The sequence below is a fragment of the Aquarana catesbeiana genome, linkage group LG01 (assembly GCF_042186555.1).
Source record: "Aquarana catesbeiana isolate 2022-GZ linkage group LG01, ASM4218655v1, whole genome shotgun sequence".
Lineage (NCBI taxonomy): Eukaryota > Metazoa > Chordata > Amphibia > Anura > Ranidae > Aquarana > Aquarana catesbeiana.
Genome location: NC_133324.1, coordinates 88998169 through 89010701, shown reverse-complemented (window position 1 = coordinate 89010701; position 12533 = coordinate 88998169). Strand labels below are relative to the sequence as shown.

General features: G+C 41.4%; 1 protein-coding gene across 2 annotated transcripts in view; it reads left to right on the top strand.

Moving 5' to 3' along the window:
* Positions 1–12533, top strand: part of RICTOR (RPTOR independent companion of MTOR complex 2) — a 214245-nt gene that overhangs the window by 182068 nt on the left and 19644 nt on the right. For both annotated transcript variants that reach the window (XM_073621546.1, XM_073621535.1), the window contains exons 30-34: positions 1032–1261; positions 2533–3526; positions 7683–7860; positions 8970–9051; positions 10144–10365. In XM_073621546.1, coding sequence (XP_073477647.1) covers positions 1032–1261; positions 2533–3526; positions 7683–7860; positions 8970–9051; positions 10144–10365 — 1706 coding nt within the window. The remainder of the gene's footprint in view (positions 1–1031; positions 1262–2532; positions 3527–7682; positions 7861–8969; positions 9052–10143; positions 10366–12533) is intronic.

The following is a 12533-nucleotide window of genomic DNA, read 5'->3' as shown; positions in this document are numbered from 1 at the left end:
GGCACCCGAGTCCCACACCTTGCAGTAAAGTCCCAAGTACCAATGTATTGCAGCCTGTGCAGAAAGCTGTCCTATTAAAATTGTACTGTCAAAGTGTTCATGTACACCAAGTGAAAACTGTTTTACTAGTAGAATGTTGGAACAGTAATACTTAAATGATCCCTTTTGTAATTTTAAAGAAACATCTTCCAGACCATATTACACGTTATAATTCAGGTGTAACATGTTATATGCTCCAGAGCTAGTACACTGATCTTCTCAGTGAATGGCTGTGTGGGAGCTGTCAGGAAAAAATCTTGGCAATTGGAGGGCAAGCAGAGTGTTCTCCCAGCAAAGCCACAAAACTGACCACACTGGGATGGATGTGCTTCTATGCCTAGCGTAGTCCTTTTGAAATGGGAAAGTTGAAGGACTGGCAGAATCACCAGGTATTTCTCACAAAAAAAAAAAAAAAAGTAAAAAGACAACAGTATACTTTTTCATACAAGTACATATAGCAACCTTTAAGAGCGGAGGAAAAACAATCCTTCCCCCCGATTCTCAAAAGGTTACACACTAGTCAAAAAGTGAATGTTCCCTAATACAAAAGGAATGAGATGCCAGATACACAGAAAAACTAGAAACATAGACAGCAGAGAAAAAATGACCAGCTGACTATTTTTTCTTTGCTGACTATTCTTTCTCCGCTGGTCATTTTTTTACTCTGCTGTCTATGTTTCTAGTTTTTCTATGTATCTGGGGCTACTGCAGCGAATATTCTTTTAAAAATGCTAGTTTTGGCAGGATGCTGGCTCCCTAGCATTAGTATTTTGAGTCACTGACCCTGTCCAAGTATGCAGATCAGGAAAGTTGGGTAAAAATGGCAGAAGACTACATTTGTATACTTGTTTCAGGTATGGGAATCCAAGTATTGAGTTAACAGGGTCAGAACTCACCGAAGGGAAAAACTGACAAGTCAAGAAATTGATTGTTGATGGTATATATTCAATTTTACTCACTACAAAACAAATTTGTATTGCAATTTTTTCCAGGACCTGCGCATATGTTCTCGGGCTGCTTTCCAAGACGAAGCAAGGATGCGACATATTGAAGCAACATAACTGGGATGCGGTGAGACATAGTAGACGACAGCTCTGGCCTGTGGTTCCAGATGACATGGAGCAGCTCTGTAATGAGTTGTCATCTATACCTAGCACACTCAGCCTCAACTCTGAGTCAACCAGCTCAAGACACAACAGTGAAAGTGAATCCGCACTTCCTAGTAAGAACTGCTCTGCTTTTTATAGTGCATTAGGGAAACCTGTCTCCTATCTACAAAAAAGGCAGCAAATATTTTCTTCAAGGAATGCAGCGTATCAGTTAGTAATATTCCAATAATTCATCTGAAAGTGATAGGCTAAATCTTGTCTGATCCCAACTTCAGCTGCAAGACTAAAAAAAAAATTAATTCCAAAGCCCCAAATAGGAAGAATAAATAAATCAGCTCAGGCTTCAAAACTTTCCCTGTCACCTGCAGACTCTGCAATTGAGTGCCCACCTCCCTATGTGTTGAGTGACTCCCAGGACTGGCCCTTAGAGGTCCATCATCAAGCCACGCTGAACTCACAGGATAATTCTACAGAGAATGACTCCACATGGGGTCGATCTCTGCAGCATTCTTAACCACCACTGAAGACAGAAGAAGACAAAAAATAACCTGTAACAGAACAAATACCCCTGAAGAGAAGAACTTACACGTTAAATGATTTTATACTTTTAAAGGGTGCAGGGTGCAAAAAAAAAAAAAAAAAATGCACATTCTGTAACGTCTTTTTTTTTTTTTTTTTTTTTTTTTTTTTTTTTTTTTTTGCATGATTAGCTTTCGAAATTAATTAAGTTTGCTTTTGTCACACATGTTGCATTTTAAAAGATACTTTCATTTTTGGGAAGGTGTTACATATTCCACCCGTTTTTAGGGTATGACATGTTCCCACTCCTGCAGCTGCTCCCCGATCCACTGCCTATAGTGACAGCAAGCCAGGGATCCCGAACTTGCGTCATTTATTCACAGAGGTCTGTGAATGGGAGAACTTCTGTCAGACTTTGCGGCTGTCAGCTTGTTGTTCTCAGTTAGCTACCAGGGCGCTGTTGAGTACTGTGGTAGTTCATTGTCTCTTTCTGTCATTGTATTACTGCCTGCTTGTACGAGGTAGACAGTCTGCAGGAGTCCTGCATTGCACCCACGATCTGCTGAACACGAGCGCTGCGGGTGCAGTGCTGTGAGCGTTGTGGTAGTTCATTGATTTTCCCTATTAGAGCATATTGGCTTGCCCGTACAAGCTACGAGCAAGCAGATACACTGACAGGTTTGCAGGAGTCCTGCATGGCATTAGCGATTTGTTGATCACTGGTGCGATGCTTTACAGGCTCCTTTAACAAAAAAATGTGCATTTATTATTTTTTGTAAAAAGGTGAACTTGTGCTTTAAGAAGTGTATATGCTCTTTAAGCATGTGTAATATGCAGTCTAATATATGTGTTTCCCTTTAAACAGGTATGTACATTGAAGACGGTAATTGTTCGACAAGTCCTTTCTTCTTCGCAGACGAATCTGAGCAGACATTTTTTGAAACACCGTTGAAGGACAAGGATCGCAGTCCATTCACTATTCTTGCCCAAAGCAAATTTGTGAAAAATCGTTTTCTAAATTCACTGACTCTGCCAAGCAAAAAGTTTCGGGCCAGCAGCACCAGTGATCCTAAAACCAATAAACTCCTGGCGGACAAGCAGCCAGGACTAAGGCGGAACCGAACGGTCACCGAGCCATGTTCGCACTCGGAGTTCAACTCCATGGACAGTTTGGGCTCTGTTTTTAAAGTTCCCAAAATAAACACCCTTCGCCCAGAAAGTTCTATCATTAAACATATAGATGACAATGGCAGCACACCTAGTATTACTGAAAATGATCTTAAACTTCCAAAAAGTCTGGGGCACGAAAATCACAGAGACCATGCAAGCCGTGAGAGACTTATAGGTGACGGCACAATGAACACACATTTTAAGAGCCGCAGCTTGAGTTTCAATACAGACACGACGACTAGTGGGATCAGCTCCATGAGCTCAAGCCCTTCTAGAGAGACTGTGGGAATAGACACTACAAACCTTGATACAGACTGTGGAAGTTTGAGTACGGTCATTAGCACCAAAACTGTCAAACCAGCCATGCTGCATCCCAATCACTTGCCCCTTTCAAAGTCGAACTCTGTCTCCTTGGTCCCCCCAGGGTCTTCCCATACTCTTCCTCGGAGAGCGCAGTCACTTAAAGCGCCCTCCATAGCTGCCATAAAAAGCCTAGCGGATTATCACTTTAGCTACACGAGTTCTCGAGATGCATTCGGATATGCAACTTTGAAACGGCTACAGCAACAACGAATGCATCCTTCACTGTCACATTCTGAAGCTTTGGCCTCTCCAGCCAAAGACGTTCTCTTCACCGACACCATAACCATGAAGACTGGAAGCTTAGACTCCAGGCTAACATCAAGCAGGTAATGCAATCCAGCTAAAACTAAAATGAAAGTCTTGAAATGCATGCAAGAAAAACAGCTTATCTGCTCAGGTTTCTAGCTCTTCATCCATACGTAGCTGTAGTGCACCATCTACACTGTCCTGTTAGTGATATGGAGACCCTATTTGTAATGAAGGAGAGACACACCTACTGGAGATTTCCTGTGATCTCTCTCCCCTAGAATACCTAATGCATGAAGAACAAGCAGGTTTGTCACAAATGCCAGTAGGTTTGACTCTGATTAGACATAAATCTAGTTGGTAAGTCACAGATGTGGAACAGACATATCCATATCAGGTGCTGGTACATCAAATACATCTATTTAGCTTTCATTGAGTGACATAAGAATTCAGAGACTGGTAGTTTATGCTGCCACATACAGGAATGACATGGACACCGGCAAGCAAAAAATAGTGACAACTCTTCCTATTCCAAACATGCCTTTGTTTATTACTAGTTTTCAGGGGGATTGACCACTTTTTTTTGCTCTGAGAAAAGTCTAACCTTTTTGTTAACCTTATTTTTCTTAATTGTACATCCTAAGACACAGGGTTTCTTCATATTCACTACCTGGGTTATGCTGCCACATACTGGTGAATAGACACTGGCCAAAAAAGGCAGACTTTCCCACCCAGACATATAACCCTTCCCACGACAGTACAGCCTAGGTTTGGTGATGAATGGAACTGTGGGATCTATCAGGAAAACTCTATTTTGTTTTTTTCCTGTGTTTTTACTGCGTAACTCCATACGATCCTGCTGGGGAAAAGGAAAGGGCTTATCCAGATCAGTTGTCTATGGCCTTGGGACCCTCAGAGACGGTACCCAGTCCCAACTGTGGAAAGTTTTTAATGTTGCCAGTCATCACTGGATCCTGAGGGCTGCACTCCCCAGGATACCTAGTATCTGATAATGTTGCTGACAGGATGTTTTACAGGTCCAGGATGGTGTTCCCCTGTGGGGAATCGTGTCCCGGAAGCCCCTTTGGAGCATGCCCACCATGATGGGTGAAGATTGGATTTTGAATATACCCCTGTGGCCTGCATTGGTGTGGAAGTCCCCATTGTGTGGTTGTACTTTTTGCCTACTTCAACTGTGCTGTTGGAGGAAAGGATATGTTGCTGTGTCTGCAGGACATGCCAAGTAAACCACTACACCTTCGAAGTGGTGTTCAAAAGGAATACAGTGGGGAAAATAATTTTTTGATCCCCTGCAGATTTTGTACCTTTGCCCTCTTACAAAGAAATGAAGGGTCTACAATTTTTATCATAGGTGTATTTTAAATGATAGAGACAGAATATCAACCAAAAATCCAGCAAATACATCTAAAACAAATGCTATAAATTGAGTTGCACTTCAGTGAGTAAAATAAGTATTTAATCCCCAAGCAAAACATAACTTAGTACTTGGTGGAAAAATCCTTGTTGGTAAGCACAGAGATAAGATGTTTCTTTTGTAGTTGGTTACCAGGTTTGCACACATCTCAGGAGGGATTTTGGTTCACTCTTCTGTACAGATATTCTCTAAATCCTTAAGGTTTCTTGGCTGTCTCTTGGCAACTCAGATTGTTTCTTTCCATAAATTTTCTATAGGATTAGGGTCTGGAGACTGACTAGGCTGCTCCATGACCTTCATTTGCTTCTTCTTGAGCCATTCCTTTGTTGCCTTGGTGGTATGTTTTGGGTCATTGTCATGCTGGAAGACCCATCCATGACCTATCTTCCGTGTTCTGGCTGACGGAAGAAGGTTCTCATCCAAGATTTTACAATACATGGCCCCGTCCATTGGCCCCTCAATGCGGTAAAGTCGGCCTGTGCCTTTAGCAGAGAAACATCCCCAAAGCATCATGTTTCCACCTCCGAGGCTTGACTGTAGGGATGGTGTTCTTAGGGTCATAGTCAGCATTTTTCTTCCTCCAAACACGACGAGCTAATGCCAAAGACCTCAATTTTGGTCTCATCTGACCACAGCACTTTTTCCCAATCCTTCTCTGAATCATTTAGATGTTCATTGGCATGACTGTACATGTGCCTTCTTGAGGAGCGGGACCCACCGTGTTTGGAGCAAGAAAAATGCTGACTATGACCCTAAGAGCATCATCCCTACAGTCAAGCATGGAGGTGGAAACATGATGCTTTGGGGCTGTTTCTCTGCTAAAGGTACAGGCTGACTTTGGCGCATTGAGGGGCCAATGGATGAGGCCATTTATTGTAAAATCTTGGATGAGAACCTTCTTCCCTCAGCCAGAACACTGAAGATGGGTCATGGATGGGTCTTTTAGCAAGAAAAATAACCCAAAACATACCACCAAGGCAACAAAGAAATGACTCAAGAAGAAGCACATTAAAGTCATGGAGTGACCTAGCCAGTCTCCAGACCTTAATCCTATAGAACATTTATGGAGGGAGCTGAAACTTTGAGTTGCCAAGCGACAACCAAGATACCTTAAGGATTTAGAAAAGATCTGTAAAGAAGAGTGGACCAAAATTCCTCCTGAGATGTGTGCAAACCTGATAACCAACTAAAAGAAACGTCTTACCTATGTGCTTAAATGTAAAAGGTATATCCCCGCTAGGAACTAAAGTTAATAAGCAGCTGTTCACTATAACCCAGACACCAGGCACAGATAATATATGTGAAAAGAGTGTAGCGCTTAATAAAGTGCATTTGTGCGAATACAGACAAAGTATGCAGATAATCAACATTATATAAACAATATTAACTGTGAATAAAGTTTGTAGACACATATGCTAAATACATCACATGTGAATAAAGTGCAATTGTGCAAACAAAAAGTTTATATAAAGCTGGATTCCATCAAAGAAAGTCTCATGGAAGAAGAGTGTGTTTGGAAATGACGATCATACACCTGACGGCATGACACCCATCACCATAACAAAAATGGAGCCTTACTGAAAAACCAGCGACCCCTCTTACTCAGAGAGGTCACACAGAGCTTGGTTGGATCTCTGATCCATTGAGAAAAAAATCCAGACGTTCCTCTCCTATGGCCATGGATGGTATACACCGGGAGGTTCACAGCAACTCAGGATGCAAGATGCAGTGTAGGAAGCCTCGATATCAGAATGTTTAGGAAACAAAAGGACTCCACATAGTGTGATACTGTCTCAACATCCGGTTTATTAAGCAGTACACTAATGCCTCGTTTCCACTGAGCGGATCGGTTTGAGTCGGTACAGTTTGGAAGGCCTAGAATGGTCCGGCCTATTCAGGTGAGCGTTTCCACCGCAAGTGGGACCACCAGGGGCCATACCTGGGTTTAGAAAAAATGCTTAGCATGGTGTCACACGTCCGCCAATCAGTGGAATGTATCGTAGCTCCACCCTAACCGAACCGTACCATTTTCTATGGCCCCACATCTGAAGCAGGACCTAGAATGGTTCGGTTCGGTTGTATGGGCCGCTTTCATAATGGAAACACTCAAAATAGCGTACCGAACCTATCCTCATTGGTAAACAAAACATTTCCCACTACAGGTTAAGTAAAAGATGCCCATCACTCAAGGTAAACCGTTGTTCCTAATCATCTAAAAAAGGATTAAATGCACAGTGCCATCTTGTGGGTCATAACAAAATCCCCACAAAAAAAATAAAAATGTTAAATTTATGAAGTGGACACGATTCCTTGTCATCCCAAATGTTCACAAACATCTGTTACCTCTGTGATTGACAACAAGGGTTTCTCCACCAAGTACTAAGTCATGTTTAACTTGGGGATCAAATACTTATTTTACTCACTGAACTGCAACTCAATTTATAACATTTGTATCATGTGTTTTTTCTGGATTTTTGGTTGATATCATCTAAAATACATCTATGATAAAAAATATAGACCATTAATTTCTTTGTAATTGGGCAAGCTTACAAAATCTGCAATGGATTAAAAAATTATTTTCCCCACTATACAGTGATTTATAGTCTGCAGTATTGTTGTTACCCTCCTTATGCTATGTAGGAGTCAGGGATAACCAAGATCATATTTTACTTTACAAATCTTTTGGTAGACCCCTCAGTTTCTGTGTGTTCATGTGTGTTAATCTGTGTATTCTTTGACGAGGACCTTCAGTGTCGTTGGGGTAACATAATTCTTGGATTTGTCCTCCTTAATCTTGGCAGGTTCATGAAGGCATTAAGCTACGCTTCACTGGATAAAGAAGACTTGTTAAGTCCAATAAACCAAAACACTCTCCAGCGATCATCTTCTGTTCGCTCCATGGTGTCGAATGCAACCTACGGCAGCTCAGATGATTACATTGGCTTAGCTTTGCCTTTGGATATTAATGATATGTTTCAGGTAAATTTATGCCTCGTATTATTTTATCCTAGGGTTTCCCAGATCGTAATTGGTTGTGCATCGCTATCACAACCGTTGCCATTTCAGTATTGCTTGTGCATTAAAAAAGAAGTATAGAGTATATATATTAAAAAAAAAATTATATACTCAGGTGGATGCAGCATCGATTCCCCTGACGCCTGTGCACTGAGAGCTGAGTCACTGCTGATCACTCAGTTCTCTCCTGCGCTCTGAGCAGATATAGGTGTTTGTCAGTCACAAGCTCTCTGCTTTGCCCCTCCAGTACTCAGTGGAGCCCTGAGCTGAGGAGGGGGGGATTGGGCAACTGGTTCAGTCTCCCAGTGGCGCAGCTGAGCGGCTGAGCCAGCTGCCAGTCCAAGAATTGAGAGCTTTCCCCAGCCTGGACCGGCTAAGTGAAGTAAGCAGACAGAGGGCTTTAGCTGCACTCCTGTGATCCATAGGAGAAGTAGAGCCAAAAAAGCATTGGCCATACCACTTTAATTTCTTGGTAGTAGCGGCCTCTCTGCAGATCCTAGTTTCCCCTATCTGAACAGCTGCAGCTCTGTTTCACCTTGGGCTTGTTTTTACAGACCCACATCTTGTACCACTCAGGTGTCACTACATGTAGAATCGCTGGTGCAGTTTCTACACTTTGGGGTATTCCAAGCTACTTGGTTGGCATCTTAGTGTTCACGGTAAAAATGACACAGGGTACTAGTTTTCACCCCAGTTTTAATCCATGCTGTATTATATTATTCATTATTTGCATTGGGGATTAACTGTTTTTTGGACTAAGATTAGATTTGGACCCAGACTGACTTCTTGAATTAAAAAGCAGGATGTTTTTTTTTTTAAAAGAAGGGAACATAGGCAATTAGTAAATACAAACCACAGCTTGTCTTTTTTTTTTTGTTGAATTGAAGATTATTCAAATTGTTCATCAATGTGATTCACTTGAAGATTTTGTATTTGTTTCTGCACACTACATTATACTAACCAAAGCTTGGAAAGTAGTCAGTCACCATGGGATAGAATCTTTAAATCCAGCCTGAAGAAACCAAAGTTCAGCTTCAGCTGTAAGTTTTGCCCTTTTATGTGTCATTTTCTAGGTCAAGGAAACTCCATATTTTCAAAAGACGATGCCTCCGACGGAAGAGCGCGCTGCTAAAATTTTTGCACCTGAAGTAGGAGGTAAAACTTTACACTCTGATTACTAATTAACGTTTTTGCTTGATGCTTCAAAGATCAGTTTACGTGAAAACTGTATACAGTAGTTGTTTTGTCCTTATACATAACCACAGCCTATAGAGCTATACAGATGTGTACAGGATGAATAATATTTTGTTTACCTGTCAGAATAGGGATATGGGAGCCGCCAGTGAAGGTTCAAGTTCCATGCTTGTCATCTCCATCCTTCAGTCTATGGTGGATGAGCATACCGACATTTGATATGCAAATTCTTGTTCTAGTTTGGTGACTTAGACCCCATACACACTATTAGATTTTCTGCAGATTTTTGTCTTCAGCTTTACCAAAACCATATAATATGAGGTCAAACCTTAAGAGTTTCAATTTGTATGCAATGGGGCAGGCCCTTGCACTACATGGTTTTGGTAAATCTGAAGACAAAAATCTAATGTTGTGTGTATGGGGCTTTACTAGGTAGTGCACAGAAGATTTGCAGGAGAGCCTCATTGCTTGGACCTTTATAATGTCAGCGATGGATCACTTCTATATTCCTGTTCTGACTGTTTTTAAATATAACCTCATACAAGAAGAGCTAGTGCTGCCCGTGGTCCACACATGAAGCCCAATATACAAAGCTAACAAACAAGGGTAAGGATACATATTAAAAAAAAAAAAAAAGCCACCGTTTTTTTCCCACTGACGTTTAAACTGGTCACATTTCCGAGAATAAAGATGCTTATACTTGTGTTAAAGCATTTAAATTGAGCCTATGGTCCGTTTTTCTCTTGAGTGTAAATTGTGTGAGGTTACGCTCTATGGTTTCATATATCCCTCGCTGGTAAATAGGAGCGATATTACTGTTTTACTGCTTCAACATTCTCTTGGATGCAGAGTTGAAGTTGGCAATCTAGATTGGGCTGGGCCTGACTTTATACCTTGGAATATAAAAATGAATGTTCATGCACATTTACCATATTGTTAGAGTTGTTTGACCATTTGGCTATATTGTTAGAATTTTTCATGTAATTGACGGCATTATCTTAAAACCATAAGTTCTGATATGTGCCTCCTGATGTTTTATTTACTGTATTTCAGGTATTACTGGGTCCGGGGTTAGGAGCCCTTACCAGGCACTCCGGCAGCAGTTCAGCATAACGGAAATTATGAACTCAAGCCGGTCGGACGCTTCCCAGTTCCTGGAGAACACGGAGGACACTGGGCTGCAGGAACACACAGATGACAACTGTCTATACTGTGTGGGGTTCCAGATAATGGGTTACAACCATGGTAACCAGCTGAATGAATTGAGTCGTTTAGGTACTGTTATATTTACGTCAAGAATGCGGTTATGCTGGGGCTTTGAATTTATGTAGCACTATAGTAACTGGGAATATTCTTTAAGGAAAAATCTCATGACAGCACTTTGTAAAAGTGTTCTTTTTATGATTTATACATCTTACAGAGTTGGTTTCATTGTACCTTACTGTACAGGTGTATTTTTAACACTGCAATTGCTTCTGTGTGCTGCCATTTTGGATATGGTATCAGCAGACAGGAGCTGTCACTAAGGTTACACTCTGTATCTATAGTATAACCTTTTGACCTCCCCTGGCAGCTGCGTATAGGGAGTTGAGGGGAGGGACAGAGATGCTGGGCCAGCACAGACATCAAGTAGAAGCTGAGGCAGGTGAATGATATCCCAACCTCTACCTCAGCCAACCAGAAGAAGTTTTGTATTCATTTATAGAATACAAAGCTTCCTGTGAATGGCTGAGCAGCACTCAGCGCAACTCAATTTTATTCTAGGAGCAGGACAGGAAGTCTCCCTCCTGCTGCCAGAACACAGCTCTGTGTATACTATATGTAGATGAGGCTTCGTACAGTTTATACAGCCGATGCATCAGTGAAGTAAATAGTTTGTTTAAGCCTAGGTTGGTCCAAATAAACTATTTAAAATTCTTTAAAGCGGTAGTAAACCACAGCATGGAAAAAAACTCCCCTGCAAGGCAATTGCATAATGTGCTTGTATGCATTGCATACTAACACATTATGAAATACTTATCTTAGAACAAAGCCCTCCAGTGGTGCGCTGTCACCGCTGACAGGGCTTATATCTTCACTCGGTCTTCCTTCCTGGTTCACAGGCTCCGGCAGCTTGAATGGTCAAGCTGTGCTGACGGCACAGTGCTCTGAAGAAACACAAGGTGAGGTCACCGGCTGCCAAAAGAGTGAATATCTTCTAATCGGTGCACATTTATTATAAGCTTATCTGTAAGTAAAAAAAAATCACAAAACGCACTTTACTACCGCTTTGAAAAACCTGGAGTTAGGGTTTTTATGGGTTTAATTGTTAGGGGGAGATTGAGTGTTATTTTTATAAAGTTAGATCAGTGTTCGGTTAGGGAGAGTGATAGAGTTAATTATGACGGTGACCATGTTTTATGGTAAGAGGGGGATTCTGGGATTATAGCAGTTACACGTGAAGTTTTTGCCCAAATGTCTGGTGCTGGTTTGGAAATGCAAAATCCATAGTATTAGTTCTATGCCTACACCACCTGTAAAATGAGAACACCAGTAGTTTCTTTTATTACTTTCCATGATTATCCCTCTTTTTTACATCAGGAATGTTTTATTGGCATGGATATTTTGGATTTATGGTTACGGGATTTTCATCAACTTTTCATCACACCTGTAACATTTTTTTTTCTGACCATCTAAATTAGGGCTTATCCACATTGGCAGTTTTTTTAATATAGTACATTGAGCTGCTAAATTAAAAAAAAAAAAAAAAAAACGGTACGCAGAGCTGTTGTCTGTTTTAAGTTAAGGTTCCCCGCCTGTTTGACTTTCACATCTCATATTTGGTAGGTTACTGTGGTGGGAAGGTTTTACTAAAGCTAAGCAGTGATAACATGAAGTAGACAACAGGTCTACATACATAGACAAAACCCCTACTCTAGTCTTGCTACCACCAAACACATTGTTTTTTGTTTTACTCATTCTTATTGGCCCCTTACAGAGAACCTTGAGCCTCTATGTCTCCCTGCCGCTGAGGAACGTTGGCCACATTCACACAGCCAGATAGCAGCAGTTACTTTGCTGCTTTTTTCAGAGGTTTCTAAACTTTGTGGTTTAGCTGCATACAAATGGACCAGTTGGCTGCCCTTTTAGTTGATTTTAGGAACCAGTTTTAAAGTAAACCTTTTTATTCTTTTCCATTGTGCATCATTCCCTCACTGGCTGTGATTGACAGCAGCAGGAGCCAATGGCTCCGCTGCTGTGTGAGCCAATGAGGAGAGAGACCCGGGTTAGCCGATGCTCTTATGAACATCGCTGGAATGAGGTGGGGCTTAGGTAAGTATTGGGGGGGGGCTGGAGGGAGCTGCACCCAGAAGTTTTTTTTTTTTTTTTTTTCTTTACCTTAATGCATAGAATTTGTCTGCCTTTAGAACCACAAAAAATGGCAGACTCTATGGACCACTTGG